The following is a 14,429-nucleotide window of genomic DNA, read 5'->3' on the forward strand; positions in this document are numbered from 1 at the left end:
TTTTAATGTAACTAATCATGTATATAAATAATTTTAGAATATAATTTATAAACACAATAACATTATGAGCGTGATAAATGCTTCCGGTCAAACATGACACTATCTCAATATTGAACTATTTATAGTTTGGATCGCGTGACATGAAGATACTCAAGAAATCCGAGAGTATAGTGTAAACTGACTTGCATCCTTTCATCTTTTTAAAATGACTTACCTTCAGCTTTCAAGGAACTGAAAACCAATAAATAACGTTCGAGAGAGTCGAGCTCTTTTCGAGCTCTTTTGGAAGATCTACATATTTTTACGTATATTTTATCGAAAAATAACTATTATACATATACCTATATTGGTTAAATATATTAATACAAAACATAAAAAAAAATAACTTAATTTCCATTCTGTAACTTTTAACGACAGGTCAGTATCGTTATGTTGCATAGCTTCTTTGTCATACCATATATATATATATATATATATATATATATATACATATGACATCTGCATATCAAATGTATCGACATTGTCATTAAGAATTACAGAATACAATTGGAATTCGATTGAGATTTATTCTTTTTATATATTAATAATACGTCTTTTTCCAAATATCACTGGGTCGTTCCAAGCAACATTTGACGCTTAACAACAGGCGCATGATGCCGAAATTTAGCAACTTACGCAGAGCTGATTGAAGCCAAATAATCAAATTTTAATGATATTGCAGAATTGTCAAAGGATTTCCACCAGTTTCACCTTTCATTGGAGTCTCGCCAACCTTGTGTTATCTTCTTAAAGAAAAGAAACCTCTCTGTTGCCTTCAGCTGGCTCAGGTATGTATAGCACTGCAGACGATTGAAAAATAAAAATAAATTTTAAAAATTATATATAGAATTTTAACGATTTCTTACATTCATAATTCTTTTTTCTATTTTATTAGGTGTGTCAGCATTGCAGTTATAGAAACGCCAAAGAATATAACTGGCAGAATAAGACTATTATATTGGCAGCCGATTATGCTAGCAATGGAATTTATAATTTTATAATACCACTGAGGGCACATTTTAGGTATTTATTGCATTATTAATATATAATTGTTTATTGATAAACATTACAGTTTGTATTGTACACTAAACTCCATAAAATATTTCCATATATTAAGCAGAAATTTATGTTACTTCACAATTATATTAATATTTTGATTTAAAATATCTCAAATATTTTAAATCAAAATATTAACGCAAAAGTTATTAAAAGCCAATTTTAATGAGCTAAAGCCGTTTATAATTAACTGTATTTTTAATATAAAATGTATTTTAAAATCTTTCACATACATTTTCATATATATATATATATATTTTCCTAAACATTTTTTAAGAATAATTATATTTAAAAGATTTTTAAAATCGCATATGATTTTAAAGACAATAGATCACAATCACAGAGGATGTTGTTTTTTGCTAAATACTGTTAAGTATTTTGTGTTGCCAATTAAGAGAGAGAGAGTAATTGCATATTTATTAAAATTAAAAGGAATGAAGGGAATACTGTATCACTAATATAAATAAATATGAGGAGGAGCGATCAATTAATAAACAGGAACATTTGCCAGGTCGAAAACATCATTAAATCCGATCATCCTTTTGCTGGAGAGAAAACCGGAAATCGCATTTCTCGATGCAGTGTCCTACTTTCCATTGGTGTATTGGATGCGCGGTTCTATCGACTGTTTAGATGATCTTCTCCGAGCTGGTATTACTTTGGCGGAAAACGTCGTAGTCGTAAACAAAGAACTCAACAATTCCGCCGAGGAAGATACCCTGGCTGATTGCAACACGATTGTTGCAGTGCAGACTATGTTCAAGTGAGCGCTTACACGATATGTCTTGCAAAAACGAAGATTATTCGTGAGGAAATATTTCGAGTATAATTCATAACTTTAGTTCCGATTCATAACTTAAGCAAAAAAGAATTGTATTGCTATTTATTAATTTAAAATAAATAATTTTTTACATAATATATAGTATATGTTCTACTCTCTAAATATACTAAATATAATATCTTTAAATAAACAGATTATTTTGATGCCTACTTATAATGATATAAAGATAAAATAATGTTTACAATGTATAATTACATAAATTGGAATTATAAAAATTAGTCGAAGTTAAATAGAAAAATTAAGATATATTTTCTTAGTATAATGGCAAATATAGTTAAAGGAGGGACTGTTAATAAAATTATGTATTACATTCTCACTTTTTGAGATTATTTTCTCTTTTTTTGATAGATTCTTCCCAAGCATAAAGAGCATAACAGAATTGTCCCAGTCGAGCAACATGCGTTTTATGCAGTTTCGGGCACACGACAAGTACGCTTTGCATCTCAGCAAAATGGAAAAGGTACTCCTCAGTGCTACTACCGATGACAACTCTGATGAGCCTCCGATGGGCTCCCCGGTAACACGATATCACTCATTCTCCAACCTCTGATTGATTGATTGTTGAATTGATTGATCGATTGACTGCTACATATCTAATGTTATCGTCGCTCTCGTATTAATATTCACCTGATCCAAAAATATTATATCAATCATAAAATTAATATTTTGCATAATCCGATGCAAACCTGTTTATCAATATCGATAAAATTGTAACAAAAAATATTTTTATAGAACTTATAAATTTATTTCTTCTATATTTTGTCCTACTTTACTGTTTTCCGACATGGCTTTTATACAAATCTAATTTCGGTGGATGTAGCGTTCGAGGTTGCGACAAACTTAAAAGGACGCTTTTTAAGATTTGCGATCACCGACCTCATAAAGCCATGCCGTTGGAAGCGGGAAGAAATTACGAAAGTAAAGTCGCTCCGCTCGGAAATCACTTTGCTCTAAGTGCTGTTTTCCTCATCCACCCTCGTCGTGCCGCTTGTCAACTTTACCAATGCCATCTTTACTTTATTCTTTGATTCGTGATATACACGAAAGAATCCATAAAATTTTTTTAAATAAAATTCTAAAGAGAATAATTATGTAGGGATAATTGCGTTATAACTGGCTTCTAGTATCAGTTTTTTAAATTGGTCATTATATGAATATTATTTCGTACAAAATAAATTTTTTCAAACAGATATGTAGATTACTGGAAGAAATGTTTAATCTTTATATTAATTATGATTAATTATGAATTGATCATACATATAATCGGAATAATAAATCGATTATAAATAATCATTTTTAAGTACGTATATATATTAATTAGAAGTATACCAATATATATAGTAAATTTTAAGATAGAGAAGTTTTTTAACAATTATTATTTTATGAAATATTTTACAAGAGTGATGAAAACATAGAAAACATTGATAACTTTATGAACATTTTAAAAGTAGTCGCTTATGAACTTATAGGCATCGATGCATGAGTCATAATTAATTGATTATCTTTTGTCCCATGTTATTGCCCCATTGCACTCAGTATATCGATAGTTATTCTTTAGTATACGTACGTTAATATTAAATTAAATGTTATAACATGGTAACACATATCTTGAAATTGATGCTAAATAGATTAGACTCCTTGAAAATATCATAAACTTTTTTCATTTTTTACACAAATATATACGTATATTATTTTATTTTTCTGCATTATATCCAAAGCATGACATTCAATTAATCTGCACTACCTGGCATTTTTTATATATATATTGAGAGTCATGCAAGATGTGTGACATTTAAAAATCGTAATCATTTAAAAATTGTAATGTGATTCCAACAATATTGCAGTAAGCTTTAGGTATTTTTATTACTTCACTACCTTTTACACCTATTTACAGAAGCAATAAGGATAGCTTTGACCTATTTTTACAAATATTTTAAAATAATCTCATTATTTTGTTTTATCCAAATTATCTTTATTTACAAATGACATATAAGAAACTTCAACGTATCATTTCTTGCTTTTGAGACGTCACGATTCAATATGGCCGCGGCAACTAATTTAGATCCTTAAGCTAATTACGTTAATATTAATATAAATCTTAAAACAGTTTACATATTAGTTTTGCAAGTTAAAAATTCCACATTAACCTTTCGTTTTTTTTTTGTTTGATATGACACACTGTGCGATTTGTCTTCGATCTTTAATCTTTTAATTTATATTCTTTTGTATGAAAAGAAAAAAGTAAATTATTTATATCACATCATTTTCATGCTATATTGCATGATGCGATGCGGATATTCGAAAATGTACAATATTTAAAATATTGGTTTTTATTATAATGTATATAGATATTAAGATTCATCACAAATTTCAATATTTGAATCAGATTTAACTAGAATTATTAAAAAAAAAAATGAAAAAAATTAATTCTATCCAATATTGTATAAATCAAGTACATTTTATGTAATTCTTAGATGGCATCATACATCGCGTTAGATAACAGATTTTTTTTATTTGATACACTCTTTGATGATATGTTATAGATTGCTAGATTAATGTTGATTAATTTTTTTTTAATTACTTTATTTTAAGTAACTACGTATTTTTAACGTTTTATTTATTTATGATAATAATATATAATTTAGGATTTACAATTCTTATTGCTTGCATTTGTTTGCTAAAAATATGTATTGGAGCATTTAAAAATTGATATTGCTTGCCTGAAAATGTTGACACACTCGGGGCGTATTTAAATGAGAAGAGAGAAATATTTGTATACGGGGAGACCCGGGAGATGTGTGAAAATTTATAACAAATTTTAGGAACGATTGGATGCAGTAATCGGGATATTATCTATAAATATGTAAATAAAATTGATGAATGGTAATGTTTACAGAGAGAAAAGGAAAGAGGATCTCACATATCGTATATGTTTCGACTGCCGTTCGCTGCTGGCAGTGTCTTCAGCGCTTCGATGTTAGATACTTTGCTTTACCAAGCGTTCGTTAAGGATTACGTAATAACATTCGTAAGGCTATTATTGGGAGTAGATCAAGCGCCAGGATCTGGATTTCTTACATCGGTAAGTAATTATTTAAAATATATTACCATATAAGTAGAGTTACTTTGAAATATATTATGTATATTAGTAGAAAATATAAAATATATTATGTTAGTAGGAAATCTGCAAATATGATGAACATATATTTAATTCCTTCATATTAATTAATTTCTTTGATATACAGAATGTCTTATTTTAACTTTCACGAAAAAATGTCTCAGACAAAGCTACAATAATTTATTTTCGTTTGACAACTTTAAAAAATTAATCCTTTTGAATTATGACAATTTTGTAGTTTTTTTAAATTACCCTTTTTGTATTGTGACAATTTTGATGCTGTTTTTTGTGAATCAATTAGTTCATTTTTGATGGTTGATAGGATAATGTTTATTCAATTTATTTGTAGTAATAACTTGAGAATTTTTTGAGTTGTGTTACTTTTGAAGTAAAGAAGCAATATATAGGAATTATAAGGAAAATTATGAATATATTTATAAAGAATTATAAAAAATATTTTATAATACTTGTTATTTATATTATTGGCAAATATAATGGAAACAATTGCAGATGCGCATAACGAAGGATGACATGTGGATAAGAACATATGGCAGATTATATCAAAAACTTTGTTCGACCACCTGTGAAATTCCAATTGGAATATACAGAACGCAAGATACTACTGTATCTGACTCTTCGCACGTAAGTGTAATTTTAAATTTCTGATCTAGAAAGAAAGTCGAAGTAGAATTTGTTACTTGTATTTTCTAAAAACAGGAAAATTCTTTGAATGGCGGCTGTGAGTAGCGCATGGTTGTGCTCTCGCTCCTTCTTTTGATTTCGTTTCCTGCCCCATTTCTTCTCGTGACATTTCTCGGCCTATTTCTACCGCGCATAAATAACGAATCGGAATCGTTGCATCTTGTCGAACTTTCATAGCACGTTTATCTCCCTAATTTATTGGTCTTTGACATGCATAGTATTAGATTTAGTGTGCTCGATTGCATACAGCTTTCGTTTAAACTCTGATATATAAAATACAGTAAGAAAATAATAGAATTTTAATTAATAGTTATATTTTGATATATATGAATTTTAGTGTATGCTTTGATAGATAAAATTCTTCTACTAAAACAAAAACAATAGGCCGTTCAAACACAATTCGTCTAACAAATACATACAATACAAAGCGCTTGTATTTTCGAGTGTTAATGTCCTCAGCGAGAAGCACTTCGATGGAAGAAATCGAGCGGGCGATCGATCTAATCGAGCCACAGCAACGTGCTGTACTCAGACGCGAAACACGGCCGCGACGCTATACGAAATCGCAGCATTGTAGATGCGCTATCATTAGTAAGGGTAGAATTGCTTGTCGTTTTAACAGGGCGACTCAGATGCGGAAAGCGACGCCGGCGTCGGTGTGACGTACAAGGTGCGTCATTCGGCGGCAGCTTCGTGCCTTGCAAATTGCGGTACCCGTGACAAGGGTGCGTCTGCTGTGAGTAAAACGTCGACGTGGTGGCTGTTCTTTCTTTTCTGATCGTTTTACAAAAACTTCTACTTCTATCTTATTCTCCATTCTCGCCTCTATCTCACTATCGCTCTGCCTCTTCATACCTTTCTCTTTCTTTCTTCTTCTTCCTCACACTCTCTTTGATGGACGTCCAGACTCGTCTGCCGCAGCACAGCAGCGCATGTGAAACGTATCCCCGAGATTGATTATACACACATCAGGAATTTTTTATTGTCTTCGCGAAGCCAAAGATGTTCTTATCTGTTATATAGATTTAAGATCGATTGTGGCGTTCAGAGCCGATATCGAGAAGGTGGCTGTAACAATGAAATGGTAACAGTTTTGTAATATCATAAAAGCCGCGCGCGTTAAGCCACTTGTTGCATATGAAAAGATAAACGTATTTGTCAATTTGAATTTATTATACTTTTGATAGTTCACATGTAAATATTAACCGATTTCTCAACAAGTTTATAAACCCATCTTTATAACGAACAATATCACAACAAGATCGCATTAAAAAATATTACAAAGTTTCTTATTTGCATTACAATGTCCTGCAAAAAACTGCAATTCTTTACTTTATCCTGCACTTTATAAAGAGCACGTAATCTCAAGTGCACAATGCAGCACTATTTTATTACTATTTTATTATATAAAATTATGATAAAAGATAAGGTGGAATAATCAATGCATTATTTAGGCCACCTCATTGATATTATCGATCGTCACATTAGAATACTTGTTTCAGTGCACAAGCGCAGATTTATATTAATATTTTATATCTTTTTCATATACTGCCAGTATTCGGTGAGTCTTGGCGACGAGGCACGCGACAATCATGCGCAGCAGATCGAACGGGCGGAGATTGCGAACTTGGTGCGTTCACGGATGGAATCGCTAAACCTCCCGGTTGCCGACTATGACGACGTATCGGAGAAGCGTAATAGTCTCTCCTATGTGATTATTAATCCAAGCTGCGATCTAAAACTCGAAGAAGGTGACATTGTCTATTTGGTGCGACCCAGCCCGTTCTCCGCACAGAAGACCTTCGAACGACACAATTCTCGCCGCAAGAGCAACATCAGTTTCTGTTCGGCGCAGTTAGTATCGCAAATGAGCGCAGCAGTTGCAGCAGCAGGTCTGCAGACCGGTGGACCGGGTAGTCGTCGCGGTTCCAGCATAGGTTTAGCCAGGGCGCCACCTTTAGGCACGACCAAGTCAAATTCACTGTCTTTACCAGATAGTCCTACCGTGGCCGGCACTCTGCGCGGTCGTTCAAACTCATTGAGGGTAGTCGACGATATTCTGCTGCGACGCAGTAATTCTCTGAGGCAAGGTTTGACGACCAGGAGAAAGAGTAGTTTGGAAGATATCGGTTTGGGTGCGCTTTCACATCCCTCCAATCACAACTCGATCAAGATTGCCTTGAATGGCTCAATTGGTCTGGAGGTGACACCGCCAGAGGAAGGTTCGCAGGCTGGTATCGGAGCTAGTAATACCGGTATTCTCGACGTAGGTCTGCCTTCCATGCCGGAACTTAATGCAGCCTTCGGACCCAGTCTCGGCGCGGGCCTTGGCGGCTCCTTGGGTGGTCTCTACGATCCACCCTCTCTTCAGTGTCCAATGGGTTCGCCCTGCCAATCGCCACAGATGCAGGGTACCACACAAGATCCGCAACATATACAGGGGACAATAGTATGATATAACCTAATGTGGGGACGCAGGCTCTCCGGCGTGGCACGAAATAAGTGGCTGTAGCGTTCCCACATAGCGTTTAATGCTAGGCGACATCAAGAATGATGTCCTTATAACGATTATAACAGATCGATAAAGGATTTTAACATCGTATTTCGTGGGACCGACTAAGCCAGATGAATGAGACGGCTGGAGAGCAAGGTGTTTCGATGAAATTGACCACATCAGACTAGTGACTATCGCGAGTATTAGAAGATATATTTTGCAATAGGTAAAGTAAAGTTGGAATGAAATTATTTCGACAAATTTAATTTAGTTCTGACTCTCTTAGAATTAATTTATGTATTATAGTCTTCATAGTCCTCAAATGTAAATACATAAATTTAATAACTTTTATTGCAAGTAAATAATTCACAGATTATTTATGCAGTTCGTTGTTATTGATATTCAAATTATTTTAATTATCAATCGTTAAGATTTACGAAAATAAATTTTTATAAAATAATGATTGATATTAAACATTAAATTTTTAATTTTACATTTTAGTATTAATATTGTTGAATTATTCCCAATATATGATAATTTTTTTCGCTTAAAAATGATGCGATTTATGACAATTTGTGGATCTAAACGCAAATAATCATAACTGTGATACGTCAAATTCATTGGTTTTCTGAAAAGGATGCTTTCTATTTATGAAGGGTCCCGTCGGAAATCTCAATGCTATCACGATTATTGATAAAGAATCGCTTCAATCAGAAATCGATATGCGCCCTCTTTATTATTAGAAGGCGATATAAAATTACATTACAAACTTCATATTATGTTGTATTTTCTTTTTATAATTTGTACTAAAGTCTCCACGGCACATAAACCCATGGCACATACAAAACGTAAGCAGTAAGGAAATTGTAACATTGGATTCGCTACTAATCTTATGGTCTCTATGATTGGCCAATTTACTTACAGCTTACGTCTCACTGTCTTACGTTTTTGTATGTGCTGTAGGCTTAATAGCAGCTACGTTCTTAAAACGTTTTGCTCTCTAGGTCGCCTTTAGCGAATTAACATTCGCGTCTACGACTTCGTTCATCGAGCAGTAATATCATATGAAATAGTACGAAATGACACTTAAAAACGCTTTGTATGACAGTTGACAAGCATATATTTTTAATCACTTGCAATCTGAACATACAATACAAATTACTACTTAATTGATATCATTTCTGAACTGTGGAAAATTTGAAAAACGCTTTGTTTAAATATGAAATGTAACAAAAATTGCTATAAATCTTATTTATTTTCGACGATTTTCTTTTAATCAAGATAGAGAGAAAAAATTAGATTTTTTATTAAATGTTAATCTTTTAATAATTGTCACAATTATAATTAATAATTTTAAAATTAAATCACAATTTATAATAAATGCTTGTCCGTTATCTATTTCATACATTCTCGAGATACAATTACCGAGAGTATGCAACATAAATCTTCTATAATGTACTACTCGATTCTTATCTAGCGTTGCGCTCAGCGATCGAGCGTGAATAATTTTATAATAGAAAGAAAATTTATGGCGAGAAAGAGTCTATTGTATACATATATCATAGAGATATGCTGTATGACCACATTTTAATCATATCACGCAAGAGTGGCGCTCACGCGGAAGTCATCATTATATCCTACATAAATAAGAAAAAGAGTATTTTAGAAAGATTTAAGTGCTTAGAACTTGCGCGTATATTATCATGACTTTTCACGCGGTGACTAATAAATTGTCAATGAATTTTAATGTCAAATCGCAGGACGATTGTCGACCTTTGATGACGACGCCGAGATGTACGGCCGATATTTTAAATAATATAGACAAGAATCGTACCATATTAGTATCGTGAAATTACGTGATAGATGAAAATTGATCGCAATGAATCGCACGAAAACTATTACTATTATTACCTTTTTCTTCTACTTAATTTACTCTCCTATTAGTTTTAGTCTTGATCTGTGTTTCGTGAATATTATCCCAAGAGTTAATTATCGTTAGCGAGAGAGTGACAATTATTCTCACTTGATAATTCAACAATTTGTTCATTTATTTAGTCAAATTCGAGTGAGTCGTTATTCGCCACTCAAGACAAGTTGCATCGATTGGATTACCCGTGAATGACGTGTTTCTGGTTTTTCTCTAGATTGTCATATCTTCCGAATAGTAACTTCGACAGGAAAGAATAATTATAGGATTATAAAAATTTTTTTAATATGTAAAGAATTTCTAAAAAGGTATTTGAAAAATTAATGATAAAGTGTTGCCTGAGGAAGATATGAGTGCATCACAGCTAGCCAGATTGGTGCAACAATAGAATCTAATCTTTGACGCCACAATCGTGACGCTCACAGCCAAACGTAATCGTTCGTTGACCAATTTACACTTTTCTTCGACCAATCAAATTATATTATCGTGTACTTGCTTCGATACTTGCTTTCAATAAGCCCAGTCAATTTAATGCTGTTAAATACGCCGTCAGAAATCTATTTCACAAAACAACTTTTGAATAAATAAATCTTTTAAATTATTATTTATTATATTAATTTTTTATATATAACCGTTTTAATATATATATATATATATATATATATATATATATAAAGTAATTTGATGTTTGTAATGAAAGTAGTAATTACATAAAATAATAGTAATAATAATAAAAAGTATTGATTTAATATTAAAATAAAAAATTTAATTTATTATTTAATTTTTGCAATTTAATTCATAATTACATAAAATAAATTAAAATAATTTTTTATTATTACCTTTGTAATAAATGCTTCACCTATGCAGATAAAACAAGTTTCATCTACTCGATATGTTACAAAACAATTAGTAATTTAAATTTAATTTGATTATAATAAAAATTAAAAATTAGACATTTTAGGAGCGCAAATCACAAAATAGAAAACTTAAAAGTCGATTTGTGGAATAGATCAGCCAAAATAAAAATAATTTTTTTAGACGAAACTGAGACAAGGTGTGAGGCAGATTTTAAATGCGCTTTGTACAAAAATCAAAATGTAAAATAAGTAACACACCATGTCTCTTTTTCCTCAGGCTCGCTTTACACCCATAATTGAAAATATTAGAATTATCGTATCACGTACATTGAATTATCACATTTTTGTCGTTCTATTATTTAATCAAAGCAAAATCGGCCATTTCCAACATTTGGATTCATGAACATTCGTCCATGAATTTGAATCTTTAATTAAATCGTTTTCTCTCACTTTATACTCTCTTTTCCCTTTATTAGCTTTTTATTTTTTTCTCTTTTCTTAGTGCTGAATCCTTCATCGGTGACAGATCATAGATTTTTATACGTAAATACTTTGTGAACAAATAATTTTTTAAAGAAGAATAATAAAGAATTTTTACGTAGTAAGTAGAAAAGATTTCTAAATTCTGAATATAAAAAATATAATATATCGCGATCTTGTCTTAAACAATAATCGATTTAGAGAAACTTGACAGTTTTGTATAATTTTACCGAACATATGACAGAGAGAGGATCGCCCGACTGCAGTAAAATTATTGTTTTGACAATGCTTTTATCTAAAATAATATTAGTAAAGAGAGCAACAAAAATTACGTGACTTATTACCTTCTATTTCCAATTAAAAATTTATAGTTCAAGTTCTTGAGACTTTTCGTTGAAACTTCCTTTCCTTCCCTTTAAAAAAAAATTCCACTGAATTGAGATTACATTCAGATAACACAGTATATTATAAAATCTAAACTTCTTTTGTTTATGTGAATAAATATCTCGATGGGAAGATTATTATTCTAAAATGGCAAAAATAAATTTAATGCTAGGGATGCATCGAAAGCGTCCATGTACCCACACGATATTGTGAAAGTGAGTAAAACGGTTATTTGAAGAGTATATATAATTTATAATTAATTATAAGATCAATCCAATATAATGTGACCTGACTCTTCATAGCTGAATTTAATAATCTATAGAGTATCCGCGCATTACAAATTTTAATGCGGCAAAGTTACAGCAATCTGTCGCAAGGCGCTTGTCATTCTCGAGGAAGATTGTTCGAATTACGTTTCGAATGAGAGCGCGATGGATTCCGCGAAACTCTTCTTACAATATACAAGAATTGAACCTGCCCATGCAATTCTTACATAATGTAGGATAAATACAACGATTTACCGTGTGTGTGTAACGTGTGTGACTTTTCGGAAAGTAGAACATTGAATTTAATTGGACTTATTTGAAATTTATATTTATTTCATCTCAATTTATTAAAGATGTAAAATCTGCGAAAATAAAGAAAATACGTTATATTTAAAAAATATAACTTGTTGGTAGCATTTAAATTAATTATTCAGTAATAACTTGACTTTTTATTAGAACAAATTGTTCATTTTTTTCTCGTAGCAAAATCATAGTTATTAATGGTAAAAAAAAAAGAATTATTAATGTTCACGTTTAGCTTTCCTCGTTCAATGTGTATTAACATCCATATCTATCAACAGTCAAAAATTTTTTCATTATTAAAGCTCGATATTTTAATAACTTCATGATAACTTTATTCATATTTTACATTCGTAATGTAAAATTCGAAGAATACAAGTTTTTTTCTTAATATTTAGAAAATCGCTTGTACTCATGCCTTTATTATGCAAAGGTACACATTAAACGGGCTGTAAGTTTTCTAAAGATTTTCGTACAATTACTTTCTCACAAAATAATTTAGTACTGATTCTTTTGATAATTTTAATATATCTCTCACAGTTACACGATTTAGTTCACATTTTCTGCTAAATTTAGTGCAAAATTTAGATCGATTATCTGAATTCTATTCACTTAACATTCATATTTCCTTTAACCAATATGAAATAAGAATCAAATAGTTATTCAGCAGTCAATCAGATAGTTTAATAGTAAATATATAATAAAAATGCGGACCATTAATTCTTTTCCACCACGATTTTTGCATGATTGTAATGACGTACGTTTAATTTTAATGAATACTTCCCTAATATTTATATCAGATATTTTATGTAGCATGTTTCCCCGTCTTTAAAAATATGCTCAAAATTAATTATATTATTTCCAAAACGGAATTTATATATGTTTTGTTTCTAAGAAGTGATTAAATTTACATAATATTTAAATAATATTCATTCCCTCAGGTATTTTAATTACAATTATTTTACTATATACCGCTTTCCGGATTAGAAGTAGCCGTATTTGAAAGCGTGAATTTGTTTTCCAATTTGAAGAGAGGCGCATGTATTTTCTTGCGGATGCACCAGATATCACACAAGTTCCTTCGAAAGTTTAAGCAAGAGCTTGGTGCACCTCGAATGAGCTCTCTTCGAATGGCATGAGTCTTATAGAAGTGTCCAGCTGGTTCTTATGATAAGATTTACGTAATTAAGCATTCCTCGACCACAAATACAAATGTAAATGGCTGTACGTAATATAAAATAATAAAAACAGAAAAGAGAGAGAGAGAGAATGTATCTATATAGATAAAAAGAAGATACATATATACATATATACATATGTATATATTATATATGCGACGTTGTAACGCGATGCGTGCGATATGCATGTAAATTTATTATAAATAAATTATTATAAAGCATTAAAAAGAGCGTTTCTCCATAATATCTGTTACAATATCTGTTAATAATATTTGTTATTAAGAAAATTTCTTATTCTATATCTTTCTATTTTACTATCCCAATTATTATGTTGTATTGATCATATATATATACATATATATATATATATATATATATATATATATATATATGTAGAGATATGCTAGAAATGTTAATATCATTGTGCAGAAATTTATTTAAATACTCATTAAAGAAATTAATAACAACATGAGAAAACACGACATTCTAAAAGAAATAATGACTCTTGTGACTTTAAAAAAATTTTGTTAATTAATAATGAAATAATAACTGAATTTTTTATAATTAAATATTCTTATTCTATAATAATTCTTATTTTTTAAATTATGAGTAAAAGTAACATTGTAGTGAGTAAAATTGATTTGATTTTTTCTTCTCTGCGCTTTCATTTCTATAAAATTCCTTCCTTTTCGTTCTTGTATAAAATAAGGTTAGAGACTAAAAATTATATCATAACAATTCATATTTATGTCAAGCTCTCAAGATAATAATTTGAATTCTTGATAAG

At 30.6% G+C, this 14,429-nt stretch overlaps 1 protein-coding gene across 1 annotated transcript in view; it reads left to right on the top strand.

The window, feature by feature from the left end:
• SLO2 (slowpoke 2) overlaps positions 1–13,870 on the top strand; it is a 171,443-nt gene extending 157,573 nt beyond the window's left edge. The window contains exons 16-23 of the mRNA XM_087404560.1: positions 722–827; positions 935–1,062; positions 1,607–1,858; positions 2,285–2,453; positions 4,833–5,018; positions 5,565–5,696; positions 6,379–6,492; positions 7,312–13,870. Coding sequence (XP_087260686.1) covers positions 722–827; positions 935–1,062; positions 1,607–1,858; positions 2,285–2,453; positions 4,833–5,018; positions 5,565–5,696; positions 6,379–6,492; positions 7,312–8,211 — 1,987 coding nt within the window. The 3' untranslated portion in view covers positions 8,212–13,870. The remainder of the gene's footprint in view (positions 1–721; positions 828–934; positions 1,063–1,606; positions 1,859–2,284; positions 2,454–4,832; positions 5,019–5,564; positions 5,697–6,378; positions 6,493–7,311) is intronic.
• The last annotated feature ends 559 nt before the right edge of the window (positions 13,871–14,429 follow it).

Source organism: Acromyrmex echinatior, chromosome 3, assembly GCF_024713525.1.
Source record: "Acromyrmex echinatior isolate Ae372 chromosome 3, ASM2471352v2, whole genome shotgun sequence".
NCBI classification, from domain to species: domain Eukaryota; kingdom Metazoa; phylum Arthropoda; class Insecta; order Hymenoptera; family Formicidae; genus Acromyrmex; species Acromyrmex echinatior.